The sequence below is a fragment of the Coturnix japonica genome, chromosome 14 (assembly GCF_001577835.2).
Source record: "Coturnix japonica isolate 7356 chromosome 14, Coturnix japonica 2.1, whole genome shotgun sequence".
Classification (NCBI taxonomy): Eukaryota; Metazoa; Chordata; class Aves; order Galliformes; family Phasianidae; genus Coturnix; species Coturnix japonica.
Window position 1 is genome coordinate 3,681,970 of NC_029529.1, and position 27,358 is coordinate 3,709,327.

The window sequence follows — 27,358 nt, forward strand, 5'->3', positions numbered from 1 at the left end:
TATTCACTATGATGCATCAGCCCTTCCAAATCCAGGCTTAGCATGAAGTAGTACAATGCAATTTTAATTTAATTGTTATATTTAGTGATTTATGTCACACTTCCAACCAAGAAAATCTGAATCTCGAATACCGATATTTTGGGTAAAATAGCCTTACTGCAAATCAATACGGTAAAAATGACTCAGTGCTCTAATGTGTGTTTGATGTTGACAGTTACATATAGATCATATACTAACTTTCACACCACTTGAATGCATTTTAGAAGGTTTGAAATAAAAAAGAAGATTGACTGAGATGTATCCGAGTTCATTTCTGCTTCCTGGTATGTTTCCCAAGATATACCATGTACTTCTTACAAATACATATGTTATATAAGCTATTGAAGTTTATTCTATCGAAGAATACAACTTGGATTTGAAGCTAGTACATGCATGTATACGTGTCAGGAATTGGGATCATTTCAAATAGAAAAAGAGAAAAATCTTTTGCATATCCAAGCCATAAATAAAAAGAAAACGGCTGTGATTCCCCAGAAGGTTACAGTTATCAGCTGTCAATCAGTGGCAGAGCAGCTCACGCTCAATTACTGTGTGCAGTCCCAAGCATTGGCTTATGAATGCCACGGCTGAACTTGAATCATTTTGATGGAATTCTTTTGTCCATTTGTTTCACCTTTTTACTTTCCTTAGACTGCTGAGAAGAGTGTCTACAGTGTGAGCTTCCTGATTGTTTCCTTTTTAACTTCTCTTTTGTGTAACGTACAACACAGGTTCTCTAAGGTGCTTTTTTTGTGGCAGTTATTAACCTAACTTAAGATAGCTCACATCTCTTTTCCTTGCAAATAGGGAGTGCAAATGCATTTCTTAATTGTTGTATTTCTGGACTTCAGTGCCTCCATATGGAGTGTTTGTAGTCTCATTTTCCTTCAAAACTGCTCGGAGATATTATCATCTATGTCAGCCGATCATGGCTTTACATACATGTATGAAAATGGGTAATGGGCATCATGCTTTGACCAAACAACAAAGAAGAGGAATCACTACAGATGTGCATTTTAATAAATAAATTGGTTTGGTTTTGCTGGTGTTCAAAGCAAAGTTTCACAGCCCAAAAATTGTTTTCAATATCATGCCTGTTGGGTAAACTGAGTGATGGAAATGGATGGTAAAATGAAATGTATTAGTGATTCAGCTGTATTTCCTCTGATTTGATTTATGAACAGGTTAATCTACTTTTAATATTCAATACTGGCTCACCTAAAATGATTTGTGAATAGATTTATCTAATGAAGACAAATAATAACGGCTGTGAGGATGTGCTAACGTTCTCTGTACTCACTAAAACCCTTCTCTGAGCATCTGCAAAACTCTTTCTCATTTTCTCAGGATATGAACCAAGTGATTGTATCTAGATTTCTGGGGGAAAAATAACTGAGATTCTAACTGGGCATTTGCAGTGCTGTTTACTGGTGTAGGTGGTATGGTATTTCTCTGTAGGTGATATGATACTTCTCTGGAGTCTGACAACTTCCCTTTTATCTCTGGGGTATTCAAGATCAAATATAAATGTTTATTTGTCAATTTGTGCCTGAATGTTATTTTCAGGGAGAACAGAGTGAGAGCTCTCAGCTCCTGTGACAAACCTCAACTGCTTGGAGAGAAGCCCGAAGCTGGTAACAAATCATAGAATTACAAGGTTGGAAAGGACCTATAAGATCATCCAGTCCAACCGTAGTCCCATTACTGTTGCTACAGCAAACCACTAAAGCATTTCTTGTAGCTCCTCATCCAGACGGCTCTTGAATGCTGCCAGGGATGGTGACTCCACCACCTCCGTGGGCAGCCATTCCAGTGCCTGACCACTCTGTGAGAGAAAAATTTCTTTCTTATGCATAATCTAAACATCTTCTGGTGCAAATGCATATAGCAAAATTTTGTGTGTGTGTGTTTAAATGTCAGCATTAAAGCAACCAGCTGTGTATGTGCACTGTCAAATTGGGTCTTGAAAATATATTTTGAGATAAAATTCGTCTAAGCTTTTCATGTAGCTAGGAAAGCAAATAGACAGGCTAACCTGGCAGTATAATGTAACTTTCCATTTAACGATGCACAAAAGCAAGGCAGACAGGTTTTAAAGCAAATATCGAGATAATTTTGACATTCAGTCATGTTTTTTTCTTAAGATTTTCATGAAAATAAATCTACATTGTCCTTTTTAAGGATACCAGTCAGGATGTTGGTGTTTGGTAAGCAGACTTGCTGGAAAAGCTGCAGAAGCTGGATGTGTGTACCCACAGATACGCATCTTATCCTTTTATTCCTCTTTGCAGCTCAGACATTTTATTTTTCTCTTTAAGACAGCCTAGCTGAAGAGCCAGAGAGGCTGGAAGTGTTAACCCACATTATAGTCAGATGGAAGCAACAGCACATAAGAATGCTTGCATGTTTATAGCCATGAAACTCTCTTAGCTAAGAGCCCTAATTCCATTATTTTATTACTCTTGTTTCTAGGACTCAAGTGTATTTTTTTAAATCTTTTTGCTCCATTTTTTTCAAGAGAATAAAAGTTGAGAGCCATATGACTTGAAAACTGCTGATTGCCCAAAGTTAGACTTAAGTGAGACTCTATTATATGAAAGTCCAAGTATCCCATGCCTGTTAAAGGATGCACTTTGTTCTCTATCCCAGTTCCTCCTTTTTTGTACTTTTCTTTTTGAAATAGCTTTTGTTATGCCTGCTGATTTTCCAGTTTCCATGTGATGCTCTACAACACTCAAACTTGCCCCTGTAGGTAAAGTTTGCACAATGCCATGTGAATCTTCTACCTACACAGTGAGCAGCGTTGTGCCGTAATGTTGTTGTTAGAGCTTCATTGCAGCCTTCCTTCGTGGAATCCTTGCTTACTATTTTCATTTCTTCTTTCAGTGAATATTTAGCAAGCTCTGATTATATAATTGAATTTGATAAACTGATGGGATGTGATTGATGAGGAAGTCAGGAATAAGAGATGAGAAGATAAAATTACTTCAAGGCTTTAAGTAAATCTTCCAGAGAGCTGCGATAATTTATAAAGCATGGCATATTCTTTATCAAAATATTCCCGTAGGTCTATTCAATTTCATCTTATAACAGAATTGGATTGAATTTTGAGAACCATTTTCATGTAATACCAGCTTGATTGTAGTATTCTAAATGGGGGAGAGCTCTGAGTGGGCTGCAGCATCACAGCCTTGGGATTGTTTGAGTGAGAGAGGTATGGCTGAATGACAGGACTGTGGGCTGCAGGCTGCCTTTCGAGTAAATCAGTTGCACTTGGAAAAATGTAAACTGAGAGGTGTAGGTTGGATAACTTAGAGTGAAGCAATGAAAGATGCTGTCCTGTTAGGTTTTTTAAACCCCTGAACAAGAGGATTAATGAGTTACCTGGGTAGAGGTTCAGAGTGCGGATACCAGCTTTGTTGTGATCTCACTGTGAATGGTTCAGCTTCCTTCAAGGAAGAACAATTAATGACATCATTCCATGACCCTTGCAATATGAGCAGGTAAATAGAGTGCTAGTCATTTAAACTCAGCAGTGGAACCCTTTAAATACAGATGCACCTCTCTGCCGATGTATTTTTCACAGGGTAGCCTGGCATCTTTCCTGGCAGTCTGTCTCAAATCTGGGAGTCTCCCAGAAGTCAGTAACAGTGGTGCTACTTTTAAAGTATCCTGTGATAGCCTGTGTTGAGAAAGAACTTCTGGGTCCACTGGATCCCAGTGGGGCACACAGCACTGGGTGGCCCTGCTCAGTGTACTTGGCTGCATCTGTCTGCAAGGAGGAGACCTCACATCCTCTTTACAGGCCAGCCTATAGTATTATTATTCTGTATTTTGCATCAAATCTCAGGCTTTTAGCATAACATTTGTGTATTTTTACTCACGCACACAGACAGACCCATTTGTTTGATGACAGAAGGCATTTGTTAATTTTTAAATGAGCAGTCTATGGTTCTGACAAAGTGCAAGTAGAAATTTGAGGTGTGAAGTGTGAAAGCCTTGATCTTCCAGAGTCAACTAAGGGGTGCATCCCAGTGGGCTTAAATCTGTAATAAGTCTGCTTGTTAGTGTAGGTATAGCAATTTAGCAGTTGAGAATTATGCTGCTAGGAATAATTTGAATGTTTGTGATCCACAGAAGAATAAGTTTGAGACTACGTATGACCCTTGAACATTATTAAAGTATCCTAACTCAAAATCTGTTAGTGCTTTTTGGGTAAATAAAGCATTTTGGTTAGCAGTAATATTGAAAAATACACTCATCTTGCAATTCTTTGAGATCTTCTGTTCTAAACCCTTTTTTTTCCATCCAAGTTCTTCATTTACCCTGAGACTTCTCCTGCTGTGATAATCATTCCTATCCAAGATTATTCTTTTGCTTTCTATTAAAAAAAATAAAATAAAATAGAGTTTTGAGTGGATTTAAACCTCACAGAGAAGGGGGAAAAAAACCCACAAAACAAACTAATAGAGCTGTTTGCTGTCTACCACAGTAGATGTATAAGTACTAAACGTGGACAAAATCTTGGCTGAATATGCACTTTACTTCTAAATATGTACAAACACTGAGGTTGTTGAGACCTTGTATACTTGGGAATTAGGTTTTCTAGGAAGCTCAGTTATAAATATAAAAGTGTAAGCCTTGTCTACTGAGTCACGTTGTAGTTATATTACTCATTTTGAGGGAAAAAATGAGCAAATAATTGGTGTCTTATGCTGCACTTACTTACAGAACTGTTTTGCTTCTGTTTCAGATGATGTTGCTCCATACTTCAAGACAGAACCAGGCTTGCCCCAGATACACTTGGAAGGAAATCGACTTGTGCTTACCTGCCTTGCTGAAGGCAGCTGGCCCTTGGAATTTAAGTGGTTACACAACGACAGCGAAATAACCACCTACTCCAGTGAATACAAGTAAATAAAAGCCATAAAATAGCCTTCTTTAAGTATAATTGTTAACAAACAAACAAACTGGTGTATTTACAATGTTTTTAATTACAAAGACCATTTTTTTTGTAGATGAATAAGATGTCTGAGAGAACTGCCTTTGTTGAATGTGTTTAACACTCCGAAACAGAGTTTCTAACGTAGACTTTTTAGTACCAGCAATAATTTTGCTGGCTTTGAAGTTTTATATATTCTCGTAATATAGAGCAGGCATATTACTGATATTTGTTTAGATATTACTGAATAAAAAAGGGGATTTTTTTTAGAGATTGAAAATTTTTAAGGTCACTTTGATGTCTTTTTCTGCTGCTCTGGGTGCTTTTTCATAGCATGCTGAAAGGAGAAGAGGCATTGGTTAAATGTTATGTACGATATACTACCTGTCCTTGAAGGGTTCTAAGATCAGTAGATCCGTTCTTATTAAGATGTAGAAATAAAAGAATGTGGTCTATCTTAAACTTCATGCGTAACTTTCATTTTCACATCTGAGAATGTGAAAATTTCATAGTTAAACTGTTCTTTTGTGATTATGCACTTTGTTCTCTGAACCTCATTGACTCCCTCAACACATCCCATTAGGCAAGAGAGGAAGCACACTGTGGCTAATCAGAGCTACGTTTTTGTTGATAGGAAGCAGATGGCTGGCCAAACATCAAAGTGTAGAGCAGCCAAGATTTGTCTGCCTTTTCCTTCATGGCAACATTACTTGGGTCTCCCCTATGCAATTGCTGATTTCCATAACCTTATAGAAATTTAATATTTATGCAACTCCTGTGCTGCTTTTAAGTTTTGTTGAATTACCTGGTGGATTCAGAAATTTTAACACTCAGGTATATGACAGGCGGACCCTCTAGTAATAGCACTTGTATTTAGCTGAGCAAGCTAAATTCTGTTCTTAGTATAATTACAAGAAGTAGGGAAACTTTCTCCTATCAGTACAGGAAGAAATTGCAGCGTAGATTGATATAAAAATGTGGATAATTTTATAGTATTCTATGCTGTTATACATGGTAGTCCATAATTAAGATCTCTAATAGCCCTGTTAATTGAACATCACTTGGGATAAATGCCACTGTTGTTTTGAATAACAACAGCTGAGTCCATTGCAGTTTGCAGCTGATAACAGCTCCTACCCATGTAAGATGCTGAGAAAGTAACCAAAAGTAACTGGACAGGGGCAAGATGCGTGATTATGGAGTGATAACAAAAAGAAAAGGCTGGAACTCAAGCTCAGCTGGTGTGCAAGTACTGAGAGACAGTTCAGAATAACAGGAAATCTGAACAGGAGTGTATGGCATTTCGAAACTAAGAGTGCCATGGTACTTACTGCATAAGTGCACATCCCTAATAAGCTCAATGAGATTCAAAACATGGAATTTGGAGTGTATTGCAGTATAAGTTAAAATGAGTGTATTGGAATGAGGTTCTCTTTTTCCATTTGTAACTAAAACATCTGTTATGAAGGTGATTAAAAAGATAGGAAGCTACTAGTTCATAGCAAAATAACATTGACAAAATATTTAGACATTGCTCCATACTACTTATTTATAGTTCCTTACTTCAGTCAGGGAGCAGCCAAAGAGGATCTTGATTCTGTGGCAGTACAGAACTTTATACTTCTAAGAAGGATTATGTGGCGTAGGTACACTGGGTTGAGTTAAAGGAAAGAAAAGAATATGTTTAGACATAAAAATTGTGGTTGCAGAAGTTAAACTTTGACCCCCATAATTGTTTGTTCTGCAGCTCCTAGGTAAATATTCTGCTTAAATGCATGATTCTTTCTTGTCTGACTGGCTACATGTTGAATCATCAATCATATATGTTCAGTAATTGATATTACCTATTGTGTTTTAAAGTAATGCCTATATTGTAACATGAGGAAAATATTCCAAGCTTATTATAACACACCAACTGAGTAAAGAACTAATTGAAGTCTTTGCATTTTGATGTTGGTGACCCCCCAGTGAACGGCTTTTTTTTTGTACAAAGATGCTGATTATGCACACAGCCTGGCCTTTATAGTGACTGTGCATATGTGTCTATATTAAGAATTTATAAACCAACCTTATAAATTCTTTGTGATCTGAGATGCATGTAGCGAAAACAAATCAATATTGCTGACTAGAGTAGCAATTTCGACTGTATTTGTAAGTTGAGAGTATTCAAAGTTCAGACAGTGACTATCTTCTTTTATTCTCCCCTCTCCCCTGCTGGTTGGTTGGTTTTCTTGGTTCGTTAGTTTTCTGTGGAATGAAGTTCTGGACCAAATGCATTGTCTGTATTTTCCTTAGTTGCCTGAGGATTTTAGTTTAATTAATTTTAGAAACCAAGGCGATGTCTAACATTAGTTTTCTCCTAGATGAAGAACAAATATCAGTCCTTTCTAGATAGGAGAAATCCTGCCATGATTGCCTTTTAAAATTTGTAGCTGGAAAACCCCAATCTAGATCAGCTTTTCCTCCGATGTCTGTCAGTACAAGCTCAGATTTTCCTCTTCAGGAACAATTGCGATCTTTTCCATTTCTTGCATAGAACATTCTTCTGAATAGTCAAGTAACGAATGAGCTCTGAATAGCTGAAGTTGGCACAACTACCAAGTGCTGAGTGGTTATGTTGCTTCTTCTCTGAGGAGCTCATTCTCAGCCTCAAATCAGTTTTTTTCTTTTAAGGTCCTATGTGATAGGGCTGCATCATATTTGTTTCTTTACCATTCTTCCTTTTCATCCCAAACATGAGCAGCACAACAGCTAAATCAGTTTAATTTCCTTTCAAGTCCCTTCTTCCCTTAGAAGTCTTACTACATTCTTCCTTGTTGCTTCCCATCTCACAGAGCATCCTTTCAAAATGTTTTTCAAGCTCTCGCTTCCTCTTTCTTTGACCCATTCCACTATCATCCAGAAAAAAAACCCTGTGTCATCCAATTTCGAAATCCATGTTCCAGGATGTGCCATTTGTTTGCCTTTCCTACACATTATGAGCTGGTAGGTCTACTGTGAAGCTGTGCTGGAATTCTCAAGATAGATGAGATTTTCATGCAAACTTTTAAAAGCTTTTCTGCCAAAAGGTTTTCTTTACTTCAGGCAAGGTATTATGAATGTTTTCTGCTGAAACATCAGTAAGTTAGAAAAGAACACTAATGTAGGAGGTTTCTGATCTAATTGATTTGTTTTATCCTAGTGGAAGAAGAAGTAACTCGATGTTATTGTCTTGATATAGATGAGGAGCAAAGAAATAAACCTTTAATTTTGGCTCTGTAGACAAGCATAAGAATTAATTTTAGCCAAGTACAGTATCAAGTGTGGTAATATTAGCTGTTAAAATGAATTATCAATATTTACTTGTCAGAGTCTTTATTTTTTATTTTTGCTAGCGATGCTTTGCAGCAGTCATCTGCTGTCAGTGGAAATTATTCTGGAAGGAAGTCAGGGGAGCCATATGTTGTCTTGATTCCTATCCTATTCCCTTTATTTTCACCTATTTTCTGTTTCCTGTGTCACACTCATCAGGCAAGGCAGCGTGTTAAATTTAGGGTTATATCTACTCACTGAACAGCAAGTATTTCTTTGCTGTTTGTCCAGCTTAGTGCCCCCGGATGGAGCAGGGTTGTGAATCTGTCTTATCTTTCCAGTACAAATTGTCATAATCCCTGAAGGAAATTTGCTGGTTGCACCAGAGCAGGTCAGGAGGAGTCAGCACAGGCACACAGGCAGGTGGACAGCACAGGTGCCCATAACTCATCCTCAGGAAGCCAGATTACACTGGTGCCATTTGCTGGTGGCATTGGGCTCTAGTTTTATTTACTGCTTTAGGTTGTTTGACCTATTTGCTGTATTGTCTTTGTGATTATAATGCAGTGATGATAGACTTCATTTATCACTTAAATTAGATTTCTTCTCTATCCTTTGTTTTTTATGCTGTCTGATCCTGTTCACATATTAGCTGCTCTGTATGTGGGTGTGTATAGTATGTGTGAGTATGGAAAGAGATCCTTTCTTTTAGTGGAATTAAATATCAAAGATTAAAATTCGGTGGTATTATTTTTCCTTATCTTTTCATAAAGACTTTCATTAATCCCGCCATAATATCTCCAGAAGGTGACCAGGGGGAGTATGTGCTTTGATTAATGTTTGCTTAATGCAGGATTATCTATATTATTCTTGTGTTTTATTCACATTAAAACTGTGCTCATCAGCTCATTTTCATGTTGAGTAATCAGATGTAGCTGAATGAGGAAGGTGAGCAGTAGTGGAATAAGTGACTTCTTGAGCAAATCAAAGGGCATAGCAAATACAATGTACACTGCACCGTCTTTTTCAGTGCTCTTTGGTTGTGCAGTGTAATAAACACTTCATTGCAGAGCTTTGATAGTTCTTGCGAGGCTTCCTGCTGCCTATGTTTAGTTGGCAGCCTTCTTGTGCCACCTCAGAATAAAACACCAGGCATCTTTGCATTATGAACGAAGGTAGATAAAACTAATAAAAGCATTTAAGTCTACATTTCAGGAGAAATTATGGAGGCTTATTAGTGTTTATAAATTGTATTTCTCAAAAGTCTTTTTATGTTTCAGTAATTTTAAAGACAAAGAGGACACTGTGGTCATAAAGCAGAAACTGAGTGCTGTTCTTAAGAAAAAAATAAACATGCCTTTCAGACTATGTGTAAAATAAGTATTCACAGAATATTATCAAGTGCCACAGAAAGTAGCACTGATCTGCATGTGGGAAGGAAGTGTATTACAATTCTGCATTCTTTCTTACAGGTACATCATTCCAGCTTTGCAGAGATCTGATGCTGGCTTTTATCAATGCATTGTGCGAAACAGGATGGGGGCATTGCTGCAAAGAAGATCTGAAGTTCAAGTGGCATGTAGGTTTGGATAGAAGTTACTCTGTCAAATCGTTAACTAACTGATTCTTTTTGTGGGTACCAGTAAGATTTGTTAGTCTGAGAATGTATTACATATAATATTAATTTCAAAATTATTACATTACGAGGAGCTTCACACTTAATGTGAGCTATATTTTGGGAAACAAACTCCAAGTGGTGCAATATCAAGTCTTTAGAGAAGACTGCAGCTATTCAAAGCTAAGAAAAGGAGATCATGTGGAGATAGCTGTAGGATGAGAGAAAACTATTGTGCTCTTCCATAAATATGCAGGGATTAACGAAGGCCAGATAGCACTAAATAATAATGATTAAAAAAACAAAACAAAATCCAAAAAGGAATGAAATCCTAGAAGAAAGGAGAGGCTACCTGAAAGAGAACAGCTCCATGAAGCTTTCAGATCATAATTCTTATGCTACAAAACTGGTTGTTTCTGAGCCAAAACTGTCTGTTCTAAACATGTTTCAATGTTCGTACCTCTTCAGACTGAGCAGAGTTTCTCAGAGCTGACTTCTAATTTCACATCTAACTTCCATTTGATTATATTGAACTTATTCTGAGGATTTAGTGCTAATTACTATGGCTTAAAAATGATTGCCTACTCCATTTATTTATTTATTTATTTATTTATTTATTAAGTTTAACATATAGAAAATGTTACCCAAGTGAGTTGCTTGGAAATAACAGTACAATTAAGCCTTTTGTTTTTCAAGTATGAAACCTGTGCTTGTTTTCTTGTAGGGTTTGTTAAAGTGGTTCATTCCCCCACCATCTGGTTCTGTATGCAGCTGCACAGGCAGTTGCGCTGCTATAGCAGAAGGAGCGATTGGTGAGGTAGCACTTGTGGGAATGGTGGTGAGAAAGTGGCACAGGAGTACTTTACCTTGATGCTGCCGCCAAAGAATTCTGTCTCTTGAAAAGATAACTTTATTCCCTTCTGAAGGAGGGAAAGATTTTCAGCGAGGTCCTTTGTTCCTCCAGATATTTTTTATAGATGTCCATATTCTTGGTTCTTCTTGAGAAGGAAAGAAGTGCAATTGTTTACTTTTCTGCTCTTAAAATTCGCCGCCCACACCCATTTAACTTGTAGTTCTGCATTGCTGAGCAAGGCTAGAAAGCTCTCTGTTAAGATTTCTCTCTCTGAGTTAAGCAGCTTATTAATTTATTTATTTTCACTAACAATGCCATGGAAACAAAGCAAAGCAGATCTTAAATGACCTAGGAGATCTACCGTCTTGATCCTATCGTGACCTATATTGCTTCTATTGTGAAACTTGTCCATCAGATTGGCACAGCATTCACACAGATTAAAATGTTCTACAACCTGAGGTTTGTTTTTTTTTCCACCCTTGTCCTCTTATATAACAGGGAATTTGGTAAATTAAACTATGTTGTTAACATGTTCTAATATATGATTTAACTGAATGGGAACAGATACTGTTAAGAAAGCTGTTGAATAAATCTTAATTACAGAATGGGTTTAAAACTTTTGAATTATGAAGTCTACAATAACCATATGACAGTGAAGTTAATTGGATCCACCTACATGGTTCGAAGCTTCACGTAGGTGATCTGATTACAGCTGTAAGAAATACGGAGCAACAGAGGCAGTACAATGCTGACAGGGTCTGAATAAATTACTTGAAAATTACAAAGTATAGTGAAACCTTTAAAATACCACGTGTTTTTAATTCCAGCTTTTGTTCTCTCTTTTCTCATCTCCTTCCATCCAAAGATCTGGTAGTGTATTCTGTTTCCATCTCCCTCGCATCCCTTTGCCCCAGAGCACATCGCTGAGCCCAGTGGTCCCTAAAATAAAAACAATCCAGAAAGTTTCAGAGGCAGAAATCAGGGTAGTTGTTTACATCAGTTTCCTAGTTTAAAGCAAATTAAAATGCATAGAAGTTCTTTGGAGGATGAATAAGTGGGAGCCTAAAGCCCTGTTTATTTTAATGGATAGAAATAAGACACAAAAGACAGAAGAAGAACAAGAGAAAATATGTTTGCTACATTTTTAACAAGGAATCAATAGATACATGAACTTACCTATGAAATGAAGCCTTCAGAGACAGGAGTTCTGCAGTTGTAGTTTTCTCTCTTCCATTGATATTTTTTTGCTAAAAGCTCCTTTTTAATAGTACTGATGTTTTTGTAAATGACAGAGATCTATTTGAATCACGGCATATAGCCAGAAGGACTAATAGCTACCAACATTGCTGGTCTTGTTAGTTTGATATGCATTTGTGTATAATGGCTTCCTTATGTAGATCTGACTTTACATGGATGACTACAAATTATGCAGCTGCCTGTTTGTTTAGATATGGATAGAAGGAAAAGTATTGTGATAATACTTGTGATAAAAAATATTTGGTGAGCAGAAATTCATCAAGTTATACACGCCACTTGCATTCCTTTGTATGGCACAAAGCTTTCGTGTGCTGGAAGAGTAGGAAGTAAAGTACTCTTTAAAAAGAACATAAAGAAAAGAAGCAGAAGATAAACCCAATCAAAAACGCAGTAGGACACTGTCATCAATAGAAAACAAGCAAAAAGATCAAAACTCACTTTGGCCATTCTGTAAAGTTGACTTGTGTGCCTTTACAGCACTTGTCTTGGCCTTATACCTTACTGCTCATCCAGTGTGTGTTAATAAGTGCTGTCTCATTATTTGTTGTTCAGTGTTGACTAATTATAGCAATGCACACAACAATGTGGTAAAACACATTTAATTCACTGACTACTGAAATGAAATGGAGGATGAGAAAAGAACTTCCAGGACTATAAATATGTATATGCTTTATTTTTTACTTTGCAGACATGGGAAATTTCATGGACACGAACCAGAAAAAAACAGTGCCTGAAGGAGAAGCTGCAGTTCTTAACTTCATGCACATCTTCAGCTATCCAAGACCACAAGTGACATGGTTTAGAGACGGGCACAAGATTATTCCTAGCAGCAGAATGTAAGTCAATTTTAATCTCAAGAAAAAAAACCCACCCTAAAATGTGATTAATTACCTTTGATAACATAACTTACTTTTTAAATACACTAATTAAGGTTTAAAGAGAGTAAAGTAGCCTTGTTCATACTAAGTTGGAGATAAATGGCTATTTTAAGACCATCTCTGAACTTCCTAAGCACTTTGACAAAATAATTCATGTGGTTTTAATGGTCCTGGTGCAGCATAACGGAGTGGGTATGCACTTCCTTCTTGCTATTCATTTTCATGATACGTTTTAGGAAAGTAAATGCTCATGTCTCAATTATATTTACTTGAGTGGACTAAATGAATACTGAGATTTTTCTTTTTTACTATGAGCTTTTCACTGAGAGCCATGCTTAATAATGTTTTCCTCACCATAAAGTTTTAAATATTGCTTATTTTTCCTTATCTTTTTAGCCTAAATGACAGTTTTATTTCTCTTTTGACTAATTAGTAGCTCACCCAGTAATGGCAGAGTTCTTGCACCGTGATTAGCTATTATCTCAAGGTGTGCTCGTTTATTCTGTTCTGAAGTAGTCACAAGGCCATTCTGTGTTTGTAATTCATGCTTATTTAGAGAACATAGGAGTTGCAAAGTTATTGAATATATGATTATAAACATGTGTGTACGTATATGTATTACATATAGCTTCCGATACGTAAAATATTTCTCTTACTTTCCTGATTTATAAGAAACAGCTGAAATGCCAAGAATATTGGTGGTTATTTTTAACTGTGCAGTACATTTTCATGCACTCCAAGGGACAGACATGCCAGCATCTGATGGTAATGGGATATTGCAAAGATCCAGAAAGGTTGCTGAGTCTTTAGACTTTATATTAGAGAGAGAGAACTCTTGTTGGATTCTGATTTTATTAATCCGTACTGCATATTTTACTGCTACTCATGTGCATTTTCTAAATGTGAACTCTGGTATTACAGGCTCTTTGAAACTGTTAAAATTGGTATTGCAAGGATGTGAAGCAACTGCGTAATAATTTATGAGTGGTTTAATAGTAATTTGATGGGAAACAAGCTGGAAGCTGAAACAGTGTGTTGCTGGGCAATCTCTTTGAGAAAGCAAAGTTACAAATCCTGAGTTAATATCCATTATGAATCTCCTTCCTTCACTCCTACAATTTGTTACAATACCAAATGTTACACATTTTCTTTTCTCAATGCTGACAATACAGTATTTAAATATATATATATATATACATGTCTATATGCAGACTGAAAAAAATTTGTTGCCCAGATATCAGGCAGTTTATTGGGAGCAGTCATTGGGAAACAGTGCAGAATGACCCAGACAAATATGCAGGGTCTGAAGATGAGATTTATATGGGTTATCTTACAGTACAGGGAAAATGCAAGTAGAGCTGTGTGTGTCAAATATTTGTTAGGTTTAAACCGTTGTTTTCACATATGATGCTTCACTTTTACTTCAAGAAAGTTGGGATTTTTGTGGTAAAGTCACTTGTAATTTATAGCACTGAATTCTGTTCTGTGGTAGGAGCAGAATATACCTAAAACCTCCCTAATCAGAAATATTGTCTGAAAGGAATTATAGGACTTCTAATTTTACTTATTCTTGCAGAAATACACACACTGAGAAGGTGAACCTCCTTGGAAGCTTGATGTATCTTATACAGTGAGCTGGATAAGCTCAGGAAGTGGCAGATTTATGGTACTCACACCAATCACCTTTGCAAGTCTGTGCAGTTGGTCTGCAGCCACCTGACAGTATTAGAAGAACCATACAGCACTCACTTGTTGCTGCGATGTTCTGGCAGCCAGTGGAGCTGCTCTAAAGAATACCTGGAGACTGAAACACACAATGCACATAAATGTGTGAGAAATGCATTTGTCTTACCATAACTCTGTTTCTTCTCTGGTGGAAACTGCACTTCCAGCTATTCTGTACACCAGAGGTGTAGCAGTCGAAGTGATGTATTTAGCAGGTGATCCAGTTGGGTAGATGCATGTCTCATTGGATCACCTGCTAAACAACAGTTCAATTGATGCAGCCACCTTGTGTAGATGCTCTTTAAACTGATTAAAAGTACCTTATATCGCTAAATCAATATAAAGCTTTTTTAATCCTCTTAAACAAGCTTACAATGATTTGGCCACATCAATCAGCTACTCTGTCAGCTACAGTAATGATTTCCAAGGGTGACATGGCTGCTGTGTGTTCAGACTGATGAAACAAGCAGTGTTAAAGATGAGAAGAGCCTTAAGGTGTACACAGTCATACTGTAACAGAAGAAAGAGGTGTTAGGGATCCCAAGGCTTATTTACATAGGGATGCACGGCTGTTGTTACCATTGGATTGAACTAATTTCATTGATATGGAAGGGGAGATAGAGGACATGTTGGGTTCTAACTGAGTGATAAATATGAAAGAGGAGTAGTTCTAGGGGGGAAAAAAAGCAGCAAACCCCCACACAGAACTGTCTTTAAACTGTTTCAAGGAACAAGACTCAGTTGGCTCTGCAACAAGGGTTTACATAGAGCAGTCCTAGGGTAATGCTGATGTCTTTCTTAGTATTTATTGGTATTTAGGATATTTAGTGGGAGAGGTTCTGTCAGCTATTCATTTCAACAGCAGTGTATTTCTATGGAGCTAAGATAACAGAAGGTGTATTTCTGAATTGTCACAAGATTTTAGGATATTTGACAAATATATCGAGGAAGACTCTAACAAAGAACAAATAATTACTTTATGGATTCTAATATTCTATCTATACCTTGCCTTGCTATTTAATGAGTTCTGATGATGGGAAGGAGCAGACTTGTAATTCTGATTCTCTTAATGATCACTAAGCAGAAGAGTACCTGTTATTTAGGCTAAGGGCAGAAGAATTGATTCAATGGGTGGCTTTGGTTTCGGTCTTTTATGAAGGAAATTCAGAGTGGTATTCTTACTCTGTGAAGATGCACAGATACGATATTTGGCGGGAGAAAATTACTTCTGAGACCCAGATTATTATTATTATTTCCACATTGCATATTCTGTTTAACGGATGGAAATTTGCAGCAAAGAGCTGTATGTTAGTTCTCATTTTAGCAGTGCTGGTGCCTTGATGTAAGAATAATGGGTGTTAATTTTTTTTATGTGATCCTTTTTGTGACAAATTCCTCCTAGATGGATAAAAATATAAAGCCAGCAGATCCCTGTACAATATATGAATATGAAGCAAAAAACCTGCTCGTACTCATGCAGTTGTTGACATAGTTTCCAACTTAGGCTGAGTAATGTATCTGCAGCAGAGAGTGTGACATGATGGCATGTATTTAAAAATTTAAGTCCTAAATGTTTCTTCTCCTACTTAGCACAGCATTCATGTGTATTCATTTTGGCTTTTGTGCATTATCTTTCACCAAATCTCAATTCGGTATTTTAAAAGGATGTTCCTGGATCATCAGAAGAGAATGTGAGCAGCAGCAAGAGAGATTAAGTAAGGAGAAGAGTTAGATTTGGGGATGGTTTTTAGTATTATGTGATGTGAAAAATTTCCAAGGATACTTAAAAAATAGTTCACATTACACTTTGACAGATGAATGTTTTCCAAATACTTGAACAGACTAATGTGGAATAAGAACAGAGCTATTATCCAGGGACTTGACTGATGGGATGATTCCATCTGTTTCCCCTAGCATCCTACAGAAAACAATAACTTCCCTCAAGGTAACTGCATCAAAAGAAATCGCTGCTCTGAGATGTGATGTCATCAGGTTGCCTTCCCTGGGTGTGCTTCATCAGACTTCAGAGCAGAGGGCATTGCCCTTCCTTCACACCAGGCATGTATGGTACCTTGGAGGGACACAAATGACAGTGGCACTTTGCAGGTCTGCAATTGCCTTTCAGCATCGATAGTGAGGAATTAAATCCTAGCTTTTAATTAATTAATTCTACTGTTTATCCATGTGAAGAACTTCATAACCGAAAAGGTTTGATCCAGCAGTCAATAAATGAATTGTTGGTCATTCTTTAAGAAGAGCCATAAAGAAATCTCAGTCATAAAGAAATTTTTACTATCCTCAGTGACTTCCTACAGTGAAATCCTTTCCCCCCTAGCAAGTTGCAGATAGATAAATATTACTTCATATGTCTTTTGCTAGTGGAATGCTGTCTGATGCAAAATAAAAAGTTTATTTTTGTCATTTAAAATCAGTTTTGGGGCATCCCTTTTAGCTAGGTGGACATTTTGTCACTTAGTTAACTGCAAATGAACCCAAATTCTTCATAAATGCACTCTGTCCTGCCAGACAGTGAAGATGAATTGCTTTGCCTTTAGGTTTACATGAATATCTATTTTTTTTGCAGTAAGAACACTTCATTAGGCATTTGAATGTATGTGGTCATTACTAGCTCTGATAGATACTAAATGTGCTGACAGATTGTGGAAGGAAAACATGTTAGGCACAAGAAACCCTCAAATATACCTTGCTTTGGCTTTGGATGCTTATAATACCCTGCAAATAAGCAAAGCTAGGACAGACTTACTTACCATCTGTTAAGGTAAAATGTAAATGTATTAGTGACGTTCTCAAGAAGAAAACAAGCAGCTACAGCTAAACACTGAAACAATAAGAAGGTTTAAGGTATGTGGGAATAGCATATTTGATTTTGGGTTGATATCAGCAATGGATTCGGTTTTGTCTGCATGGTAACAGCTCACTTAAAGCTCTGCGTATGCATTTTTCACTTTAAAACAAATACCATTTTATACAAGCGACTCTAGTGCCAACAATGCACTACTCTGCATGTAGTAGCCTGTCATACAACTTACGTTAGTTGCACCTAATTACTCTTCACATACACCAGATAATACTTTAATTAAAATTCTGATGATTAGCATTAGCCAGCAATACATTCAGAGACTGTCAACTCTGCTGTGTATAGCCGAGCAATAATTTAAAGAATAAAGTCTGCAGATCTCTTAGGTCTGCCACCGTTATGGAGAGGCACCTCTCTGCAGTGAGAGGTACGACAGCTGTGAGCTGTTGTTTTCTGGCTGTACATTTACATACTCCATGTTACGCTTATAGCCAACTTTCAAGTACCTGAGGAAAAAGAATATTTTGTACAAGAAAGCTATTTCTTTAAACTGAAATTCATGAGCATTGTGTGATTCATTTTTAATCAAACTTATGCATCGAGTGCTTCCAATTTAAAGGAACAACCAACGCTGGCAATCATTTTAAACAGAACTTTACTGCTGTCCCCAGGGCTTGTATGCATATAAAAGACTGTAGGGAAGTCTCCCATCATCTTCTCAAGTACTTTGTTTGAGCAGTCCTGGGTGCTGTCGGTGGACTATTTTAAGCATTTTTGTCTGCTGCTTCAGTAGGGGGAAACATTTACACTGCAGGATAAACAAAGCCCAGAATTATTTTCTAAAGCTGTTTGAATTGTTCAGATTGAACCTCACTGTTTTTCTCTCTGCTAAATTTGGTTGCCACCAGTTTTAAACATATGTTTTAATAATTCATTTCTTTAGACCTCTTAACTTTTAGGGCAAGGAGAGGAGAGGAGCACTGAGTTGTACCTGGGGACTGTGTGCTGATGGACACTGATCATCGCAGTGTGGAAGTGGGGCAGGAGGAAAAAAGCTGCCAAAAAAACATGCCTTTAAGGCGCTTTTTGGAAGTGGATTCTTCCCCAGAGATACACACTGAGGCAAAGCGCATTTTTATATTTGACCAATATGTTTCATTACAAATTTAGAGCACAAAACATGGAGGGACTTTTTTTTTTATGAACCTGGAGAAGTTGCTGCCATTATACCAGCACAGCATAATCCATATTTTTTGATGGAAAAAGAAAGTGGATGCTTGGAACTAATATTGTGTTTTATTGAGCCTCAGCTGCTTGTGGTATCTTTCAGCACGGTCTTCAACAGCTGTAAATATCAATGAAACTTTAAAGATCACTAAGAGAAAAATCTGACTACTAGATATTGTTTTTTTCCTAAGATGATCACATTTAAAGAACAAAATCATTTTTTCTGTCACTACGCTTATTAATCATAGATTTAGAATTTGTAAAACAATGGGGAATGGATGAAAGTGTCACTAGAAAGAAACCTTTTTGCTCTAAGTATGATTTAGTTATCACTGCTTGCAGTAAGAAATTGATTTATGAGTCCTTTGCTTTCTGGGGACAAATGCAGTTTGGAAAAAAATATATGCACTATGAGAAAAGTGTTAATAGCATTACTCTCTGAAACAGAACTTGAATTGTTCTTATCTGATCTAGAAAGGGAAAGACACGAAGACTCACTGCCATTGTACCTTGGGGCTCACTCGTTGCATCTGCTCCATTCCCAGAACTAATTATGATGTTAGGGAGAGATCACTAATATAATTTCTTAACAGCTGATGTGCTCTTTTGGAAAAAAAAAAAACACATTTTTTTGCTGTTCATCTTTGAAATACTCAATCTACAAACTGAAAGATTTTAATATGCAAACAAGATAAGAGTATTTAGAAGTCTTGCATAGAAAATGCACCAAATATAACAAAATATTTATGCTTAATTAATGGTGATTGTTCACAAATCCCTGTGAAAGATTTATCTCTTATGACCACTCACATATCTATCTCCTTATGGAAATAGATGCAAAATGCTACTGACTTATCAAGTATAGCAGCAGGTAATGTCTTATGTTTACCAATTAGCTTTTATTAATCAAAACTGACTGAAGTAAAATGTATCTGTCAGTATTTCTGGCTGTTTACTACAAGGGATTATTAATTTTCTTTCTGTGCAGAAATGAACAAGTGCTGGCTGCCCTCATGATTCTTGTAGGTTTCTGTATGATATGCAAGAGGTGTTAAGACATGTAAGCTTGTAATCATAAGGCTCTGAGGAGACCTGGGAATAGGTGGGACTATAAGGAAGAAGGGGACAAATTAGTGGGGTCTGCTTTGATTTGACAAAAGGAAATGTCTATGAACTAAAAGAGGGGAGATTTAGATGGAGTATTGTTTTAAGAAGTTATTTTTGCTGAGGGCAGAGGCACAGGATGCACAGAGTAATGGTGGTGCCCCATCTCTGCAGACACCCAAGGTCAGGCTGGATGGAGCTCTGAGCACCCAATGGAGCTGTGGGTGTCTCTGTGCATTGCAGGGGGAGTAGGACCAGATGGTCTTCAAAGGCTCCTTCCAACTCAAATGATTCCACGATTCTAATTTATGTAGAATGATTTTAAAAGCCTATAATTTTGGCAGATTTATTTTTGTGTTGATTGTTACTCAGGAAAAAAAGAACTAAAACAACACAGAGCTTTGGACTCTGGGGATGTGTTGTGGTTTTTGTGGTTGATTTGTATCAAGTCTAGTTTGCTAACAGTGTTCAATTTGAATTTAAAGAATTTGGTACTGGGAAGCATTGGGAAGCAGACCTTACATTAATTAACGCTGCAGAGAAGGGAAGGAGCTGGCAGCCTGCCTATGGCTTATCTCTGATCCGTGGTTGTGAGCGGAATCTTTAGCTGTTTTGTGTCTGGCCTTCCTCTAACAGATTCCAAATGAATTTAAATAGATTGTAAATGCCCTGTCTGAGCTTTCATGGGGTCCGTCTGATCTGTGTGAGAAGGATGATTTTTAGCTCTGGTGAAACATTTTAAAGGCATCTTGTGATTAAAAGAGAAAAAATAGCTGAACGGCCAATATTCATTGCAAATTTTTCTGCTGTACGTAAGCGCTGCCTTTTATTTATCTAAATGTCTGTGGTTGTTTTCATACATTACACGAATCAGTTGTTCTACATGTCAGGAGCACAACTAACCATAGACAAATACGGCTTCTGTTTATTGAGCGATTACAGTCGTTGCTTGCTCAACGTCATTCCTTTTGCCTTACCCTCTAAAATCGTGCTACTATAGTGGGGATGGAGTAGGGACAGACTACTTAGTATTACAGCAGTGGTGAGGGAAAGAGACAAGGAAGGGAAATGGTGGAAGAGGGCCATGCCTCTCCTCCTCTATCTGCTGATACCTAATGTCAGACTAAGGGAAATCTCAGCTGGGTCAAGGCAGGAACATGTGTGAGTTCTGAGGGGACTGGAAGGGAAGTGGATTGTGTGTTGTCCAACCTGATGGAGGAAGGAAGACAGCTGGTATGGCCTGTCAAAATGGTCCTGAACTCTACAAGAGGGAGAGGATGGGTGAGGAAGACTTGATCTGGGAGCTCATCTGGAGCTTCCAGTCACATGGGAGAGGGAATGACAGTATCCTGAAAGTGTGGTCTATACTTATGCCACCTATGTGCAATCACATAGGAAAAAAAGCAAACCTCCCCAAAGGATCAGGGGAGACCCTGCCCCTGTTCCTTGAGCTGTCTCACTGTTTCTCCAATTTCTTCTCTCCAATTCTTACTGTCCCTCCTAATCTGAACTCCCATCCCTGTTTACATGTTGCCTCTGTTCACTCCCAGCCATTCCTCCCTCTGGCCATACCTGTCTGCCACTCAGACTGGTATTGGTACTCAGCATCATTTTGACTATCTGGTGGTTATTTGTCATTTTGGAAACAGATGCACAGCTTAAAAAGAAAGACAGGAAGGATCTTTGGTTATAGATTTAGTGTAGACAGGTTCTGGCAATTTCTATCTTATCTATTCAAAGCTACCTGAATTCTTGAAGTGGAGATACGATGGAGACCTTATTCAGGAAAAGTACTTGAAAGCACTGAAGCTAAGATCTGTACACTATTTCATGTATTTCTCCGCAAAATTTCATAGGCTATTTAGTTCTTAAAGAACAATTTTTCTAGATTTTGCTCGATAGTTCTCCAATAAAAAGTGAATTTGCTGTAGCCCATCAGCAACCAATACCATTTGCAAGAATTTTAGCATCTCGTCTGCTGTCTGCCAGCTGCTATGTGTTCTTGTTCCTACACCCAGTGTAATACTTCTTCACTGGAAGAAAAGTGCAATACTTTCCTAATAATCACTAGTTCGAATCGCTGATTATTTTAAACATCAAAACACATTTTTGGCAATCCATCATCTGTTTCCATGGGAACTGAAACTGGCCTTAGCAGCCGCAAGAAGCAGACTTTATTGGTATACTTACAAATTTCAATGGTGGTTGCCATACAGCTGCATTTTCTGTTTACCCAACAGATATTGCAATGAGAAGCTCATACACAATACACTTGAAAAAAAATCTATGTACATTTCAATTTATTTTTTTTACAATTTTATTCACAACTTAACAGAAATGTTGTGGTCAAGGAGAGAGAAAATATCAATATTGTCCAACATATGCAGTCAATATGGGACATTTCCATAAAGCATCATTCCTGTTCTTTTAGTTAGGGCTATGATAAAAGCTTTTGTGATTCTGTGAAAAGAGAATGGAGAAATCACTTGCTTTGGGGGAGGCAACATGTGGGTGGAGGCTTCCACTTACAAGATGTCAGGTACACTTTTGTCCCTTGGTGATTTATCCCAGTGGTTCTACTCTCTAAAGTCATATTTCCAGAATAACCATTTTCCTATAACTGTAGCTCATCTCCTGCTGTAGGTCTCAAATCCTCTTTATGCTTCTGTCTGAGAGCTTCTTGAGACTTCTCTGTTACTATCTTCCCCAGACAAGTTCCCAGCTCAGACGTGTACCTTTCCCCTTGTCAGCTACTGGATCTTACTTTTCATAAATTAACTATCTTCCAGTGAGTAACAGTGTCATTTTACTTTTGATGGTGACAAAATGAAACTGCAATTCTAACTTTGCTACTGGTCTAGGCTTTCAGTCTTTGGTTGTATGCTTTGTCACAAGCTGTTTCTGTCCCATATCCAAAGTGATTTCAACAGCATTATCTGAAGAGTAAGTTAGTGTATTTTTAAGAAACCTTTTAACAACAGGAGTGGAAATAATTTAGGCATCTTGAAAATTGGCCTTTATTGTATGTTGATGATTTAAAATTCCAGTCCAAGATATAAGCCAACACGTCACTGATAATTTAATCAGACCAGGGAGTTTGTGAGATCTCCTTGCTTTGGTGAGATAAAGAGAAGTGACAGTTTAATGTTTTAATGCCTGATAACTTTTAATCCATAACTGTCAGTGTTGATTTCACTAAATAAAGAAAGTTTACGGTGCTGAAGGTTCACTAATCAGGATTCATAAAGGTAAAATATCAGTAGGTCATCCTCTTGCCTCTTTGAGAAACCACTTTTATTCAGGAAATAATTCCAGAACGGGAAAAAAAACACCAACAAAACAAATAAAATAGCAAAAGAGGGAAGAAAATGGTGTGCAAAATACACCTTACTTTGTCTCATAAAAACTATAGAGGCATCCTTGGGTGAATAAGAAGCCTGAATATTAATGCAGCACTTATTTGTTGTTTTGATTGGGATAGGTTTGTAGCAAGCAGATTGTTTTACACCAAGAGCCAAAATGACACATCATATATAGCTTCTTCTTGCATATAATGTAATACAAAGAGCATGTGCATGATGTGAAATGGTCAAAAAGTGTGACAACAGGTCTAAGCTTCCCAGCCAGATGCCAGATGATTTGCTAATAGTTTAAATCTTTAATTCCCTAATGCTTCATTTATCCTTCTGGAATAACATAATAATAAAGCCTTTCTTTGTGGAACATCAAAGGGCTTTTCAAAGGGGTTGGCATTTTTTTTTTTTTTACTCTTACACTTAGACAAAAATAATACAAAAAATCCATTGGCTCTTTACTCACATGCAGGTGTTGAATATCTCTTATTAAGCTGCAGAAGGGATTTACCAGAATTATGATAAGGACTCTGAATACGTGCTTTATAAATGCTAATATAAAATCTATTATTTTAATAGTTTTGTTAAAATTACGTGTTTAAATACAGTACACTGGTGTTAGCTTTGAAGGTTTGTGTTTTCATTTTGATGTCTTTTCTGTTCTAACCATTGCATTCTCCTTTAGTACAGTCATGCTTAAGAAGAACATCTCTGCATTTCTTCCATCTTCCATCTGTCGTGCTTCATTTTGCTGTATTTCCTGTATCATTTTGCTGTGCTAGCCATCTAGGGAAGGAAGATGTGTAGAGCAGAGGTATGCAGGGCTGAAGTATGTTCTGGTGCAGAGAGGCATTTCCTCAGCAGCCTGCACTCTGACCCCTGAGAGTGCCAGGTCTCTTTGCAGAGTGCTGGCAGAGCAAAGGACCCAGCTCTTCTGAGGCAGACTCAATCTTGCTACCAGTGGCATTTTAACATGGGTGAATGCAGTGCCAAGAATTGCTGGCATCATAAACAGGAGAATTAAAATGGAAACCTTTCTAGAAGGGCTCAAAATAGAACGAACCAGAAGAGCAGATTCAGTTGCCAGTTAATTCCTATCAGTGTTGTTCTAAGCCATTTTGGTTTATGGGAAACTTCATTATTGTTTCAAAACATGCATTGTGTTTTATGTTACTTGATACTTGGTGTGTTCTTTTTCCTTTCAACCTTCCTTGTTCAATTGTAGTCTTCTCTAGTTATGAATAAGTAAAGATTGCTACATCCTGGGCATTTTTGCCATATGACAATTCATAATTCAACACTACCCAATTATAGACGTTAGGATTGTTCAGAACTAACTATGCATCTTAGTTATCTTCTTGGCAATTGGAACAGCATTTGCAGCTATTTGCATTAGAAATGCTGTTTCGTGCAAAATGTTTGAATCATGAAAGACATAAAGTATTATTCTCTGTGTTTTTATTACTTGGATCAGTGTCATATTCAGTAGAATTAAAAACATGTGTTTGTACTCAATGTTTGGAATATTGTTTCTCTTGGATGATTTTGATATCAAACTCTAGCTGAAGGTAATCCCTCCAATGTCTATAGGCCACTCTATCTTACTGTTAACATTTATCTAACGTTAAAGTAATGGTCAAGGTAATGAAACCTCATGCTTCAGGGCATAGACTAATACTTACACATATGCTTCACATACTGTGAGGGTTAATTAGTATTTGTAAGCAGTTAGAACCAAAGTGTCTTTACAGTTATGTGGGTACTGCTACAGATATCATCTGCGGGACTCAGGAGTTAATTTCATCTGTATGCAGATGAGTACTTTATAAATGAATTAGTTGTGGGTGGTCTTTTTGTTTCTTGATTTTAATATTGTTTGTTTCTATCTGGTCCTTTGTCCCAGAAGAATTAGCACTTAGTATGTCTAAACACCAAAAGGATCCTGGGTAGTTCTACAAGTCTGGCTGCATCTGCTTAAGACCATAGAATTCTTACGAATGCCCTGGAAAGCGTGATATTCACACTTAAATAACTGGGGAACTTTAAGCCACAGCCTCAATATTTGTAGCAAATACAGAACAAAAAAAATACTTTGCAAAAGATTCTGAGGGATGGTAACCTTCATTGAAATCAGAGGAAGAAGATGGACTTCTTCTAACTGCTTGCTTTATATTTCTCCACAGAAGTTATATATGACTCAACATTCTTAATCAGTCTTTGTGGATTTGCACTTAAACAAAGGCATCCACATGAAATTTCCACCCGAAATTGTTTTGAATTAGTAAGTGGTTCAGAATTCTGTTTGTAATTACAAATTAGCATCAAATTTTAAGTATGTTGAAACAAGCTTTACTCTATAAAGCTTATTTTACTGAGATTGAGATGACTGATTCCTACAGCACATGTTGTGCTTATTTGTTTTATTATTTTTCCTGGAACTGTTTGCTGTCATTTGTAAACAAGAGGGATCAGTCTGTTATTTACCAAGACTGAGTAAAAACACAACGAATTATTCAGTTAGAAGACACAGTACACAGAGTAAGCAGATCAGGAAAATGTATTTCAATGCCAGCTTCATTAAGTTGATAATCATCTCAATATATTCCCTTACAACTTCAACAATTATTAGCCATAGGTTTATTTTCATGATTATCTTTAATCAGCGGTGCAAAAAATCCCTAAGCAAAATCCCATGATAATTGGAAGCTTCCAGAAAAATCTCCCTACACGTGCAGCGTCGCTGTGTTGAACCCAGCAATTAAACTCTTTGCTTCTGGATTCTGGATGATGGAATTCAACACAGGTGGTGAAACAGCAGCTCATCTCTGAGGAAGCATACCTTAATTTCCTTCATCAACAGTATGTTTGTTCAGTATATATTCTTTTTTTTCTCAAATACTGCAATAGATTGGGGGGAATCAATGGCTTTGGAGGCTTGAGTTTAGTATTCTGTCACTAAGCTTATCTTGCCTGGCATGACCATGAAGGATTTTTTCTGCTCCCAAACAGCGCTTAAAGCGTTATTAACTTTACTCACGTGCTAATTTTATGCTGGAGTTTCAACTTTAGCTTCAGCAATTTTTGTCTAAGCTTATGAAGGTATTTCTCTTGAATCCCCTTCAGAATATTTTGACAATAGGTGAAACAATGAATAAGAGTCAACAGGTTTATTTACAGAATATGGGGATGAAAGACGTAGTAGAAAAATCATAATGGAATTAATGCCCATTGTGAAGTCTTGAGCTAGATGGAGCTGCACAAACATCTTCTTCACCCAACGCAGCTCTTCAAGGTGCGCTATGATTTTTAGCTGACTTTTATCAGTTTTCAATTTATGCGAGATAAAGTGTTTATGTGAGATAAAGTGTACAGCGTGTTTTGTAATTTGTCATAAAACTCACTGGGCATCATCTAGATTGATTCACACCCAGCATGCAGTGTGCTGATAGAACTCTTGCAATTTCTTGTGTTTCTGATCATGTCTTTTAATTCTCTGTTTCTAATATATTAGACAGGTTTTTTCTTGCTGTGCTGAGCCAAAAGGCTTATGGATACAGGACGCCACTGTATTTTCCTGTACTCCCTGCTGCTTTGTGTATTCTGTCACTGACATATTCACTTAATTATATGACAGGCGGTAACTGCTCTCCGAGGGAGCAAAAACAACTGTTGAATTCACTTTTAAATTATATCATACTGCTCTATTCTAAGCCTCTTTTTAAATAAATGTTGAGGATAGAACTACTGATGTGGTTTTTAAACTTTAAATTTCAGTTAGTTCGGTTCATTTTTAAGTAGTCCTTCAGCAAGAATAAATCAGTTTTTATAACTTACAACTTTCAATTACAATCTTTAGAGAGAATAATAGCGTTTTTCAAGGAGCCATAACGTACAACAACAAGGAAGCAGCAGTGTTTCATTTGTGCTCCCATGGAGCCTAACAAGAGCTGTTCTTAAGGAAGCACATCCTAGAGGGATCCTTGAGTATGTCAGCCTAGGTGAGGCTTTGATCTCACATTTGAGCTTTCACTTCGGAAACTTACTGATAAACCTTATGGGGAGACAATGCTGACCTACTTTGCTCAATTTCTACTGTTCAATAAAAATGGACTGAGAATTGCAAGCTGTTACAGTCTTCACTGATGTGCCACCAAATTACATGAAAAGATGTATCCTCTGCACAGATCGCAAACTGGTGCCTGTGATGGAGAGGGTTCAGTCTTTACTTTGAAACAAGGTCAGATATTAGTTGTGGA

General features: G+C 37.2%; 1 protein-coding gene across 2 annotated transcripts in view; it reads left to right on the forward strand.

The window, feature by feature from the left end:
• SDK1 (sidekick cell adhesion molecule 1) overlaps window positions 1-27,358 on the forward strand; it is a 360,897-nt gene that overhangs the window by 91,081 nt on the left and 242,458 nt on the right. For both annotated transcript variants that reach the window (XM_015876860.2, XM_015876861.2), the window contains 3 exons: window positions 4,793-4,952; window positions 9,745-9,851; window positions 12,686-12,833. In XM_015876860.2, coding sequence (XP_015732346.1) covers window positions 4,793-4,952; window positions 9,745-9,851; window positions 12,686-12,833 — 415 coding nt within the window. The remainder of the gene's footprint in view (window positions 1-4,792; window positions 4,953-9,744; window positions 9,852-12,685; window positions 12,834-27,358) is intronic.